This window comes from Manis pentadactyla, chromosome 10 (genome assembly GCF_030020395.1).
Source record: "Manis pentadactyla isolate mManPen7 chromosome 10, mManPen7.hap1, whole genome shotgun sequence".
Taxonomy (NCBI): Eukaryota; Metazoa; Chordata; class Mammalia; order Pholidota; family Manidae; genus Manis; species Manis pentadactyla.
Genome location: NC_080028.1, coordinates 41,226,216 through 41,241,147, shown reverse-complemented (window position 1 = coordinate 41,241,147; position 14,932 = coordinate 41,226,216). Strand labels below are relative to the sequence as shown.

The 14,932-nt window shown below is 37.1% G+C and overlaps 1 protein-coding gene across 1 annotated transcript; it reads right to left on the bottom strand.

Moving 5' to 3' along the window:
• Positions 1-13,531: 13,531 nt before the first annotated feature.
• Positions 13,532-14,482, bottom strand: LOC130679278 (olfactory receptor 6C2-like). The gene has a single exon (XM_057487897.1). It carries the CDS (start codon positions 14,480-14,482, stop codon positions 13,532-13,534), a length of 951 nt encoding a protein of 316 aa, XP_057343880.1.
• Between the last annotated feature and the right edge of the window lie 450 nt (positions 14,483-14,932).

The following is a 14,932-nucleotide window of genomic DNA, read 5'->3' as shown; positions in this document are numbered from 1 at the left end:
TCCACCACATCAACAAAAAGAAAGACAAAAACCACATGATCATCTCCATAGATGCTGAAAAAGCATTTGACAAAGTTCAACATCCATTCATGATAAAAACTCTAATCAAAATGGGAATAGAGAGCAAGTACCTCAACATAATAAAGGCCATTTATGATAAACCCACAGCCAACATTATTTTGAACAGCGAGAAGCTGAAAGCATTTCCTCTGAGATCGGGAACTAGACAGGGATGCCCACTCTCTCCACTGTTATTTAACATAGTACTGGAGGACCTAGCCATGGCAATCAGACAAAACAAAGAAATACAAGGAATCCAGATTGGTAAAGAAGGAGTTAAACTGTCACTATTTGCAGATGACATGATACTGTACATAAAAAACCCTAAAGACTCCACCCCAAAACTACTAGAACTGATATTGGAATACAGCAAAGTTGCAGGATACAAAATCAACACACAGAAATCTGTGGCTTTCCTATACACTAACAATGAACCAACAGAAAGAGAAATCAGGAAAACAACTCCATTCACAATTGCATCAAAAAAAATAAAATACCTAGGAATAAACCTAACCAAGGAAGTGAAAGACTTATACTCTGAAAACTACAAGTCACTCTTAAGAGAAGTTAAAGGGGACACTAACAGATGGAAACTCATCCCATGCTCGTGGCTAGGAAGAATTAATATCGTCAAAATGGCCATCCTGCCCAAAGCAATATACATATTTGATGCAATCCCTATGAAACTACCAGCAACATTCTTCAATGAACTGGAACAAATAATTCAAAAATTCCTATGGAAACACCAAAGACCCCGAATAGCCAAAGCAATCCTTAGAAAGAAGAATAAAGTAGGGAAGATATCACTCCCCAACTTCAAGCTCTACTATAAAGCCATAGTAATCAAGACAATTTGGTACTGGCACAAGAACAGAGCCACAGACCAATGGAACAGACTAGAGAATCCAGACATTAACCCAGACATATATGGTCAATTAATATTTGATAAAAGAGCCATGGGCATACAATGGCGAAATGACAGTCTCTTCAACAGATGGTGCTGGCAAAACTGGACAACTACATGTAGGAGAATGAAACTGGACTATTGTCTAACCCCATATACAAAAGTAAACTGAAAATGGATCAAAGACCTGAATGCAAGTCATGAAACCATTAAACTCTTGGAAGAAAACATAGGCAAAAACCTCTTAGACATAAACATGAGTGACCTCTTCTTGAACATATCTCCCCTGGCAAGGAAAACAACAGCAAAAATGAATAAGTGGAACTATATTAAGCTGAAAAGCTTCTGTACAGCAAAAGACACCATCAATAGAACAAAAAGGATACCTACAGTATGGGAGAATATATTTGAAAATGACACATCCAATAATGGCTTGACGTCCAGAATATATAAAGAGCTCACACGCCTCAACAAATGAAAACCAAATAACCCAATTAAAAAATGGGCAGAGGAACTGAACAGACAGTTCTCCAAAAAAGAAATACAGATGGCCAACAGACACATGAAAAGATGCTCCACATCGCTAATTATCAGAGAAATGCAAATTAAAACTACAATGAGGTATCACCTCACACCAGTAAGGATGGCTGCCATCCAAAAGACAAACAACAACAAATGTTGGCGAGGCTGTGGAGAAAGGGGAACCCTCCTACACTGCTGGTGGGAATGTAAGTTAGTCAGCAATTGTGGAAAGCAGTATGGAGGTACATCAAAATGCTCAAAACAGCCATACCATTTGACCCAGGAATTGCACTCCTAGGAATTTACCCTAAGAATGCAGCAATCAAGTATGAGAAAGATCAGTGCACCCCTATGTTTATCGCAGCACTATTTACAATAGCCAAGAATTGGAAGCAACCTAAATGTCCATCGATAGATGAATGGATAAAGAAGATGTGGTAAATATACACAATGGAATACTACTCAGCCATAAGAAAAGGGCAAATCCTGCCATTTGCAGCAACATGGATGGAGCTGGAGGGTATTATGCTCAGTGAAACAAGCCAAGCGGAGAAAGAGAAACACCAAATGTTTTCACTTATCTGTGGAATATAAGAACAATAAAAAACTGAAGGAACAAAACAGCAGCAGAATCACAGAACTCAAGAATGGACTAACAGGTACCAAAGGGAAAGGGACTGGGGAGGATGGGTTGGTAGGGAGGGATAAGGGGGGGGAGAAGTAGGGGGGTATTAAGTTTAGCATGCATGGGGGGGTAGGAGAAAAGGGAGGGCTGTACAACACAGAGAAGGCAAGTAGTGATTCTACAACATTTTGCTATGCTGATGGACAGTGACTGTAAAGGGATTTAAAGGGGAGACCTGGTATAGGGGAGAGCCTAGTAAACATAATATTCGTCATGTAAGTGTAGATTAGTGATACCAAAAACAATACAAAAAAAACAAAACAAAAAGGGCAGTTCTTGTGTGGTAACCTCCAATGAGTTCTACACAAGGGAATAAAGGTCATATAAAAGTGTACGCAAAGGGTCTGTTTGTGCTTATACAGAGGACCAAAGCCTAATTTGGCTCTCCCAAAAATGAACTAAGATACGATATGAAAAAGAACTAGCAACATCAGCACTCTCTGGAAGACTCATGCCAGAAGATGATCATCAAAAAACCCCAACAAAGATCCACGCACTGTTACAGCTGTAGATGCCCTCATCCCACCAGTTCCTGGACTTGCCATGGGAATGAAGGAGACATCTAAGCTGGCCCGTGCATACAGTAAAACAACAAATTTGACTGGATCTATACTGTTGGAACTCAGCCAAGAATTAGGAGAAGTGCAAATTGTAGCACTCCAAAACCTTACAACCACAGACTACTTACTGTTAAAAGAACATATGGGATGTGAACAGTCCCCAGGAATGGGTTGTTCTAATTTATCTGAATTCTCTCAGACTGTTCAAGTTCAGTTGGACAATATCCACCATATCATAGATAAGTTTTCACAAATGCCAAAGGTGCCTAACTGGTTTTCTTGGTTTCACTGGAGATGGCTGGTAATTACAGGTATGCTTTGGTTATGTAACTATATTCCTATTATGTTAATGTGTGCGCACAATTTAATTAGTAGTTTAAAACCTATCCATGCTGAAGTTACTCTACAAGAAGATATGTCAAAGAAATAATCAATCTTCCCATGTTTTCTTCTGCCTGCTACTTCTATAGCTTTTCTTCTTCCTACCTAATTACAACCTTTAAATAGAACTCGTGCCACATGTCGAATTTACCGAGTATCATAATTCTTCCAACTGGTAAAGACACCTCAAGACAAATGCTGGGCATAGAAGCCACAGGGCATAAATATGCAAAGAAGTAAAAAGCTAACCTTTTCAAACAATAAGGCTTCTCTCTCACTTACCAACCTAACATTTCCCTGTATGGCCCCGGAAGATGACTGGTTAGCCAGAGACGGGTAGGATTCCTCAAGGGAGGAACAACCTAAGACAGGCACAGTCGCAGGGGGCCATCTGGTGAGAAAATGGGGAGCAGCAGAGGTGAGGCTTAGAACCTCCCCCCTCATGTTCTGAGAGAAATCTTCTGCATACATGGATGTTTATTGCCCTTGTCTAGCTCAGATTAACACATAGTCTACAGGCACACACCTGATCATCTACATTTGCTCTCTTACAACACTAAACTATATTTTCTACCTTTATCTTATATCTACCTACCACTTCAGCATTTTATTAAAAATAATAATAATAAAGAGAGAAATGTGGTGTCCACATATAAATCAAGTTTAAAAATCGAATGAATATTCATATTTGAACTGACTGTTTATAGTTCATAATGCATGAGCAAAACCGAAAGTTTCTGTGATGACTGCCCTTGTACTGTTCACTATGTAACTTATTCTTTATGTAAGAATTTGTTCTCCATGTAAGAACTTGTTTGTTATGCCTCAGAAGATTGGAGACTGATGAAAATTAGGCTTGGGGTGGATTAATGATTGTGCATTGAGCATTGACCCCCCTATACAGAATTTTATTGTTGTTAACAACCATTTGATCAATAAATATGAGGGATGCCCTCACACACACAAAAAAAGTACAGACTTCCAATTGAAAAATAAATAAGTAACCGGGATGTAATGTATAGCATAAGGAATATAGTCAAGATATTGTAACAGCTTGGTAGGGTGATAGCTGGAACCTATAATTGTCATGTATATAAATGTTTTATCACTGTGTTGTACACCTGAAACTAATGTAATGTAATACTGTCCGTCAACTACCCTTAAATAAAAAATAATTATCAACAACAAAAAAAATACATCTCTAAAAAAAAAAAATACATCTCTAATCCATCAACAGATCACTAGACAAAACCCTCATCATCTCTCTCTCAGTTGGTTTCTCTGTTTACAATCTTGCACCTCCTCTATAACGATTTTCTCAGATACTATTTGTTTCTAACATCCATTAAATTATATTTTTCATGGATAGATTATATTCACTATAGTAAGAAAAATGACCAAATGTTCTGGATTTATCCAATGTGTCATATCCTCTAAGCAGAGACTTGGTGTTCTCCTTCTTATTACAATTTCTATAAACTCAGTTTATCTGTCAATGTGGTAAGAAGACCAATAGCAAACCAGACAGTCACTCTGGGCAAGAACATCAAAATTTTGTTCTTACATATCTAATTTATTACATCGGTTTATTCAACTCTGTGCTACCTTCAATCACTGTTCTCTATCTTTCCTGTCAAATATAGTAGCCACTAGTCATATATGGATATTGAGCACTTAACATGTGGCTGGTCTGATTGAGATGTGCAGCAATTGTAACATACACACAGTATTTGGAAGACTTGGTAAAAAAACTGATAAAAAATATTTCACTGATAATTTTATTTGTATACATTTTGAAATCATAATATTCTGGATATACTGACATAAGGAAAATAGATAATTAAAATTAATATTTACTTTTACTTCTTAAAATGAAAGTACTGGAAATTTTTTAATTGCAAATGGGGCTGGCATTGAATTTATATAGGCTAGAGTTGTTACAATGTTTCATGTCTTCCCCCACTAAAGAATAAAAAAGGACTTTCATAGGATCCAATAAATTTGGTGTCTAAATAGTCTTCACTGTAATTTATTATTCCCAACAAGTATCCTTGCAGTGTATGTTGCCTTCATCAAGGGTATGAAGCTCCCTTATCTTTGTGAAATGAGTGAGTAGTATAAGCTCCCACTAAGCTGATTCCCCAGTACAATGCCGTGGCTGTAGATCATTATTTTAGAAATAGGGAGAGACTGATAGTTGGCAGGTAGATGATCCCAGTGCTAAAAGAGAGTGATGTTTTTTGAATTGAATCTTTATCATTAATAATTGAGATAAATGGAATCGATAGACTTCCAGATGGACACATGATAGATAAAAAGGAAAGACAGACATCATAGAGAGCTAGACAAAGGTAGAGGTTTGAAAATATCTGGGGAGTTATTTCTCTGTACCAGTCAAACCACTGTATCTGGAATTCCACCAATTTAATGATGCTTTAAATGAGTCATACCCACAAGTTCAATCTGATGAAGGTTTGTTTGCTCTATAGAGAATCTCAGAAACTATTGATTCTCCTCATAAAATAGCAGAAATAAAGTGCAAAAGTAGTACTTTATTTTTGCTCCTAGAGTGAAACACATACAAAGTCAAATATATTATTAAAGTGAAAATAAGTATCTACATCATCAGCTACAAATAGAAAGGTACCTGACTAATGAAACGCTCAGTACTTACCTCTGACACTCTTCATCGTTTTATTGGAAGCTGTACCTCAGATGACTTAAGTGACCATCCAACTCAACAAAAAGATACCGGTAGGAGCATCTAAGTGCATTCGTAGGCCCTCACCCTTAGGAACCCCTATTCACTGTGAATATACACATGGTTTCTGAATTATAAGATAAACCATCATATTTTAACATTAGGAAATATTTCTGTGAACTCTGGGTAGCTCACAGGAAGATAACAAAGCTTTAAATAAGGAAAATTAAAATGTTTCTCTAGCATTTCAAAAGTGGGTGTTCTGGTATACAATGGGCAAACAGATTTTTACAGTAAAGACCTTATTTATTTCCTTCACTCATAATAGTGTACAGAGAAAAAAAAACTAAATAAAGAGGTCCTTGGAGGCCCTGAATCAAAATTCTCTAATGAATCTAACGTTGCATTTATTTTGGCAAAGTAATCCCAATGCAAGAACCAATGGGGTGAATGCCCTGGAGAGAAAAAGATACAATAATGGCTTAAATACAATCCGGGCATAGAAAAATAATATTTTAATTACAAATCAGAAAATATTCTTCATTGGTTATTCACCCATGATTTAAGAAGTGCAGTGATTAAGAAAATCACTTTCTCATCTAAAATTGCACACATAATATATATTCAACATAGAAAAATTAAACAACTAGATATGAAAGCTCAGAATGTCTAACATCCAGAAATATAAATGGTTATTTTGATGTTTGTCCTTCTAAATGTTGTCAATATTTATGTACACATAAATATTTTAAGTACATGTCCTCTATGATTTATGTACATACCATTTATACATATATTTTAGTTGTGCATATCATTTTTAATTCCATTGTCATCTCAGAACATAAAGTAAATATCTTCCTATTTTGACAAAGAAAAATGTAAGGCAGTATTTTTTGTTCTACTATGGAGCTTGCTGTAAATTTTCTTTAATTATGTTAAGGAAGTACCTTTCAGTTTCAATTTCCTAAAATTTTTTAATCATTAACAAATGTACATTAATTTTACCGAAGCCTTTTCTACATCTATGGAGATCATTATACTTTTCTCTTCTAATTCAGTTAAAGTGGTGAGACATAAAAAGGTTTTCGAACATTAAACCAACCTTGCATTTCTGAGATGAAAACACTTTGGGTGAACTATGTGATACTTTCAAAATATTATTGACCTGTTTTATTAATACTTTCTTAGGATTTCTGAATCTATATTCCTTGAGTAATATTCCTCTATAATATTCTATTCTTGACAGTCCTTGTCATGTTTGGGTATTGAGCTGTTACAGTGATTTACAGAAGAGTTTGTGAAGTAATTTCTTCTAGAATGATTAGTAAAATTGTTATTTAAGCCTAATAGTCTCAGAGTGTTTTACGAGAACATTTTGACTATTTATTCATCCCCTTAATGGTTACAACATAATTTTTCCATTTAAAATCCATGTTAAGAGTGTGGTAAGCCCCAGGTCTCAGAGATATAAAAGAGGGATCTGATCCAAGCCCTCAGGCCTCAGACTAGGAGAGGAAGAGGAGATTGGGGCTATGGGGTCTCAGATTGCTGGGCTTGGAGCAAACAGACCTGCATAGCTGAGGACCATGGGGGCAGCTATGTCTCACAGGTGCCACCCAAGCCATGGGTCTAGTGCCATGGGGGTGAGGAGATGCCAAAAAAGGAGCTGGATCAGTGGGCATCACCCATCATTGGAGGGGCCCAAACCTTCATGCAAGCTCATGCTTAAGGACACAGCATGCTTAAGTAGCAGCAATAGAAGCAGATCACTACACCTCCTGTACTCCAGGCCCCTAGAGCCACAAGTTTAGCTTGAGCTTAAGAAAGGAGGAAAGATTTGAATCAAATATGAAATTGGAATTCTAAAACAAACAAGACTTGAGTTTTAATAACTGAAATGGTGCAGAGTTACACAGTTGAACTGAGATGACATTAAGATAGCCCTCAACCCAACAGCACAACACAGATAGGGACATTGGAAAGATAAAGCCATTTTATATCTGCACCCCCATGTGTTGAATAGCCAGTAGTCAAACTAGCTACACACTTCATTGACTTTGGGGGAGAGAATGTCGTAGGTAGGGAGCTAACTTGGAGTCTATGGCTCTAGGATGAATGCTGCACTTACTAGCTGATAAAATATACCATACCATAGGACCTATAATTCCATTTCTAGGTATTACCCAAAGAAACCAAAATAAGCCCCTTTGTGGTTTGTGGGGGGGGGGAGTTGCTTTTTTTTAATTTTTATTAAGGTATTATTGACATACATTCTTATGAAGGTTTCACATGAAAAAAATAATGTGGTTACTACACTGACCCATATTATCTAGTTCCCACCCATCCCCCAATGCAGTCACTGTCCATCACTGTAGTAAGATTCCACAAATTCACTATTTGCCTTCTCTGTGCTATACTGTTTGTCCTGTGACCCCAACATCATGTGTACTAAACATAATACCCCTCAATCCCCATCTCCCTCCCTCCCAACACGCCCTCTCACACCCCTCCCCTTTGGTAACCACTAGTTCCTTCTTGGAGTCTGTGAGTCTGCTGCTATTTTGTTCCTTCAGTTTTGCTTCATTGTTATACTCCACAAATGAGGGCAGTCATTTGACACTTCTCTTTCTCTGCCTGGCTTATTTCACTGAGCATAATATCCTCTGGCTCCATCCATGTTGTTGCAAATGGTAAAATTTGTTTCTTTCTTATGTCTGAATAGTATTCCATTGTGTATATGTACCACATCTTCTTTATCCATTCATCTATTGATGGACACTTAGGTTGCTTCCATATCTTGGCTATTGTAAATAGTGCTGCAATAAACATAGGGGTGCATATGTCTTTTTGAGTCTGAGAAGTTGAATTCTTTGGGTATATTCCAAGGAGTGTGATTCCTGGGTCAAATGATATTTTTATTTTTAGATTTTTGAGGAACTTTCATATTGCTTTCCACAATGGTTGAACTAGCTTACATTCCTACGAGGAGTGTAGGAAGGTTCCCCTTTCTCCATATCCTCACCAGCATTTGTTGTTCTTAGTCTTTTCGATGCTGGCCATTCTTACTGGTGTGAGGTGATATCTCACTGTGGTTTTAATTTGCATTTCCCCGATGATTAGTGATGTGGAGCATCTTTTCATGTGTCTGTTAGCCGTCTGAGTTTTTTCTTTGGAGAACTGTCTCTTCGTATTCTCTGCCCATTTTTTAATCAGGTTATTTGCTTTTGGGGGTTGAGGCATGTGAGTTCTTTATATATTTTGAATGTTAACCCCTTGTCAGATATGTAATTTACAAATGTATTCTCCCATTCTCTAGGATGCCTTTCTGTTCTGTTGATGGTGTCCTTTACCATAGAGAAACTTTTTAGTGCGATGCAGTCCCATTTGTTCATTTTTGCATTTGTTTCCCTTGCTTTAGGAGATGCGTTCAGGAAAAAGTTGCTCATGTTTATATTCAGGAGATTTTTGCTTATGTTTTCTTCTAAGAGTTTTATGGTTTCATGACTTACATTCAGGTCTTTCATCCATTTCAAGTTTACTTTTGCATATGGGGTTAAACAATAATCCAGTTTCATTCTCTTACACTTAGCTGTCCAGTTTGGCCAACACCAGCTGTTGAAGAGGCTGTCATTTCCCCATTGTATGTCCATGGCTCCTTTATTGTATATTAATTGACCATATATGGTTCAGTTTATATCTGGGCTCTTTAGTCTGTTCCACTGGTCTATGGGTCTGTTCTTGTGCCAGTACCAAATTGTCTTGATTACTGTGGCTTTGTAGTAGAGCTTAAAGTTGGGAAGCGTGATCCCCCCTGCTTTATTCTTCCTTCTCAGGATTGCTTTGGCTATACAGGGTGTTTGTGGTTTCATATGAATTTTAGAACAATTAGCTCTGGTTCATTAAAGAATGCTGTTGGTATTTTGACAGGAATTGCACTGAAGCTGTAGATCGCTTTAGGCAGGATGGCCATTTTGACATATTAATTCTTCCTATCCATGAGCACGGGATGTGTGTCCATTCATTAGTGTCTTCTTTAATTTCTCTCCTTAGTGTCTTGTAGTTTTCAGAGTATAGGTCTTTCACATCCTTTGTTAGGTTTATTCCTATGTATTTTATTCTTCTTTTTGCAATTGTGAATGGAATTGTTTTCCTGATTTCCTTTTTTGCTGGTTCATTGTTAGTGTATAGGAATGCAACAGATTTCTGTGTTTTAATTTTGTATACTGCAACATTGCCGAATTCAGATATTAGATGTAATAGTTTTGGAGTGGATTCTTTAGGGTTTATTAAGTACAATATCATGTCATCTGCAAACAGAGACAGTTTAATTTCTAGGAGTGTTGAAGTCTCCTAGAATGAATGCTTTTAATTCTGTTAGTATTTATTTCACATACATAGGTGCTCCTGTCTTGGGTGCATAGATATCTATAATGGTTATGTCTTCTTGTTGCACAGACCCCTTTATCATTATATAATGTCCTTCTTTGTCTCTTGTGACTTTCTTTGTTTTGAAGTGTACTTTTTCTGAAACAAGTACTGCAGCTCCTGCTTTTTTCTCTCTATTAGTTGCATGAAATATCTTTTTTCATCCCTTCAGTTTTAATTTGTGTATGTCTTTGGGTTTAAAGTAACTCTCTTGTAGGCAGCATAAAGATGGGTATTGCTTTTTTTATCCATTCAGTGATTCTATGTCTTTTGATGGGTGCATTCCACCATTTACATTTAGGGTGATTATCCATAGGTATGTACTTATTGCCATTGCAGGCTTTAGATTCATGGTTACCAAAAGTTCAAGGTTAACTTCATTACTATCTAAGAGTCTAACTTAACTCACTTAATATCCATTTACAAAGACAATCTAAAGCGGTTTTTTTTGTCCTCCTTTTTCTTCCTCCTTCATTCTTTACATATTAGGTATCATATTCTGTACTCTTTGTCTACCCCTTGATTGACTTTGGATATAGTTGATTTAATTTTTCATTTTCTTAGTAATTAACTGTTCTTCTTTCTTTACTGTGGTTTTATTACCTCTGGTGACAGCTATTAAACCTTAGGAACACTTTCATCTATAACCGTTCCTCCAAAATATAGTGTAGAGACAGTTTCTGGGTGGTAAGTTCTCTCAGCTTTTGCTTATCTGGAAATTGTTTAATCCTTCCTTCAAATTTAAATGATAATCTTGCCAGATAAAGTAGTCTTGGTTCCAGGCCCTTCTGCTTCATTGCATTAAATACATCATGCCACTGCCTTCTGGCCTATAAGGTTTCTGCTGAGAAGTTTGATGATAGTCTGATGGACTTTCCTTTGCATGTGATCTTATTTCTCTTTCTGACTGGTTTTAATAGTCTGTCCTTATCCTTGATCTTTGTCATTTTAATTACTTTATGTCTTTTTGTTGTCTTCTTTGGGTCCCTTGTGTTGGGAGATCTGTGCACCTCCATGACCTGAGAGACTATCTCCTTCCCCAGATTGGGGAAGTTTTCAGCAATTACCTCCTCAAAGACACTTTCTATCCCTTTTTCTCTCTCTTCCTCTTCTGGTGCCCCTATAATGCAAATATGATTCCACTTGGATTGGTCACAAATTCTCTCAATATTCTTTCATTTTTAAAGATCCTTTTTTCTCTCTGTGCCTCAGCTTCTTTGTTTTCCTCTTCTCTAATTCCTATTTCATTTATCACCTCCTCCACCATATCTAATCTGCTTTTGATACCCTCCATTGTGCTCTTCAACAATTGGATTTCTGACCAGAAATCATTCCTGAGTTCTTGAATATTTTTCTGTACCTCCATGAGCATGTTGATGATTTCTAATTTGAAATCCCTTTCAGTAAGATTCATTAGGTCGATTTCATTTTAATATTTTTCAGATGTTGTATTCATAATTTTATTTTGAACCAGGTTCCTTTGGCATTTCATATTTGTATATGGTGCCCTCTACTTCCCAGAAGCTCTACTCTCTGGAGCTGCTCAGTCCCTGAAGCAATGTCAGGGTTGCAGGGGAGTGGAATTGGGGCCTGGGGGAAGAAAAAAGCTGTTTCCTGTTTCCTGGCTTCTATGCCTTCCTGACTGCCAGAACCAGTGGGCCTAGCACACAGGTATAAACCTCTGTGCTTCACATTTGTAGTTGCTGTAGATGGGGCTTCCCTCTGGCTGGCCTAACGCTAGGGTAGGGTTTGCTGGTTTGCAAGCCAGGTGGGGCTGGCTGGGAGAATGGCGAGTAGGCTGCCTATCACAGAGGGGGTCCTTGGAGCTGCACTTGAAGATCATGAAAGTTCCCAACCTGCTGGGTTGAGTGTACCTGGACAATTATGTCTACCTGTCCTTTCTCGTGAGCAGTAAACTCTGTGAAATCCCTGCCCCTTTAGCAGCCCTCTGCTGTTAGGAAGTCTCTCAGACTGCCACCTTTCTTTTGTCCCAGAGCAGCCGGATATGGATCCCTGCTTTCCTCAAGTGGCTGGAATCTCAGTCTCTCCAGGTATTCTGCCTCTTAGCTTCCCAATCATCTAATCACAAGAGTACCATGAAAGCACCATGAAATGTAGGTTTGTGCTCCCAGAGCAGATCTCCGGAGTTAGGTATTCAGCAGTCCCAGACCTCCACTCCCTCCCTGCTCCATTTCTCTTCCTCCCACGGTGAGCTGGGATGAGGGAAGGGCTTGGGTCCCACTGGGCCACAGCTTTGGTACATTACCCTGTTCCATGAGGTTTATTCTTTTCTCCAGGTGTATGCAGTTTGGCACAGCCCTCTTTCCTGTTGCTCTTTCAGGATTAATCATATTAATTATATTTTCATATTATATGTGGTTTTAGGAGGAAGCCTCTTTTTCACTTCTCACGCTGCCATCTTTAATGCTCCCTGTCATGGTTCTTTGTTTTTATTGCAGCATTATTCAAAATAGCCAAGATATGGAAGCAGTCCTAATGTCCATTGATACAAGAATAGAAAAAGAAGATATAGTATAAATATATAATGGAATATTATAGAGCCATGAAAAATAAACTCTTGGCATTTGCAACAAATGAATGGATCTAGAAGGTATTGTTCCAAGTGAAATAAGTCAGAGCAAATACCACTGGGTTTCACTTATATGTATAAAAATAAAGAAAAGAAACAGACAGAACAAACTGGTGGTTGTCATAGGAGAGAGGAAAATGAGGATGGGAAAAACAGGTAAAGTGGATAAAAGACACAAAATAATTCTGATTGCAAAATAATTCATTTTCTATTCATTTTGCATTGTATGCAAAAGTACAGCATACAAAAATATAGCCCACAATATAATATCTTTGTATGGTGATAGTGGTAAATACATTTAGTATGATAAGTGTTTTTTAATGTATGTAATTTTTGTATCACTATGTAGAACTCCTGAAACTAATATAATATTGCAAGTCAACTGTACTTCAATTTTAAAAAGCAGCCTGTGTTATAAGTAGAGAGCAGTGACATAGACACATAAGATAATGAGTAATGATTATGTAATAAGACTGAAAAGAGTTTATTATAATGTGGTTGAGGAAGAATAGAAGTTTCAGAAAACTAGAGAAATGTCCATCTGTGTAATTCTGAATTTTGGCACTATTTTCTTAGACATTATTCTCAATTCTATATATTTTGGCCCTCAAAAATATGAGACTGGATAACTCCCATCACTCAATTTTCATCCATATGCTGATAATTTATTTTTTACTTTAATTTAAATTTCTGATATGAATATCTAATATTTCTTTGAAATAAATGCAAGTCTTTTGAGACTATCATGGAAAGACTGCTTTACTTGCTTATTTCTTAGGGTATAAATGAAGGGGTTCAACAAAGGGGCTACAGACATAATTAGCAGAGAAACCACCTTATTAACTGCCACTTCGTTCTTAGCTGAAGGTTTGATATAGATAAAGATACCGCTTCCATAGGTGATGCAAACCACAATCATGTGGGAAGAACACGTAGAATAGGCTTTTTTTCTTTGCTGGGTTGAGGGTAATCTTAGAATCGTCCTAATGATGTATACATAGGACAGAACTATACACACAAAGGTCATTATGAAAGTCAACACAGCAAAGAATACAACTAGCTGTTCAATGAACCATGTGTCTGAGCATGAATTCTTCAGTATTGGAGAAGCATCACAGAAAAAATGGTCAATAACAAAGTCACAGAATTCCAGATTAAGGCTCAAACCAAGGGGTGGAAGGATAATCAATAAGCCAGATGCCCAACAACTGAGGATGAGGTTCCTGCAGACTCTGCTGTTCATGATGGTCACGTAATGCAGGGGTTTGCAGATGGCCACATAGCGGTCATAGGACATCATAGCCAACAGAAAATATTCTGTAGCTCCAAAGAGGACCACAAAAAAAATTTGACTGAAGCAGGCTTTGATGCTGATGGCTCTGTTCCCACTTGATATGATGTAGAGGTATGTGAGGACACCAGAAGTTGTGAATGAGATTTCTAAGAAAGAGAAATTTTGAAGAAAAAAATACATAGCTGTTTTTAAATGAGAATCCACCAAGATGAGTGAAATTATGGTAAGATTCCCAATTAAACTTAATGTATATGAGATAAACAGAAATATAAAAACCAAAATCTCTAGTTGTGGATCATTTCTCAATCCCAGAATGATGAATGTTCTTATTGTTGAATGGATTCTCATCACTGACTTCATCTATTGCTAATATTCACATAAAAGTCACAGAAATTGTATCAGACAAACAATGTCAAAATATGACAAGTTCAGACAGTGGTTCCAATACCAAGGAAAACCAGTCACATGTGTTTCCTTCTTTAACTTGATAACCAGATTTTGATAATTCCCTCAGCTGCATTGAAATTTAACACATAGAAGCTAAGATTGTTGAAAGTTTCTCTTGATAATTACTGCTACTGAAATTGTTTTAAGTATTCCAGGATCTCCCAATTCATAGCACTTTCTCCAACTAATTTCTTCAAGTCCATACTTTGGTTGACGTTTCCCCTGCTGTATCAGTAACTGCTTGTTTTTGAGTGATATTTTCATGGGGAATTGTCTTCTTTGTTCCAAAATGTTTATTCACAAAAGTTAAAACTTAAAATTCCTTTGCTTCAAGTTGTGGTACCTGATTAAAATGGAAATTCA

Excerpts from the sequence above, each read along its gene's own strand:
- LOC130679278 (XM_057487897.1), bottom strand. The coding sequence starts at position 14,482 with ATGAAGTCAGTGATGAGAATCCATTCAACAATAAGAACATTCATCATT.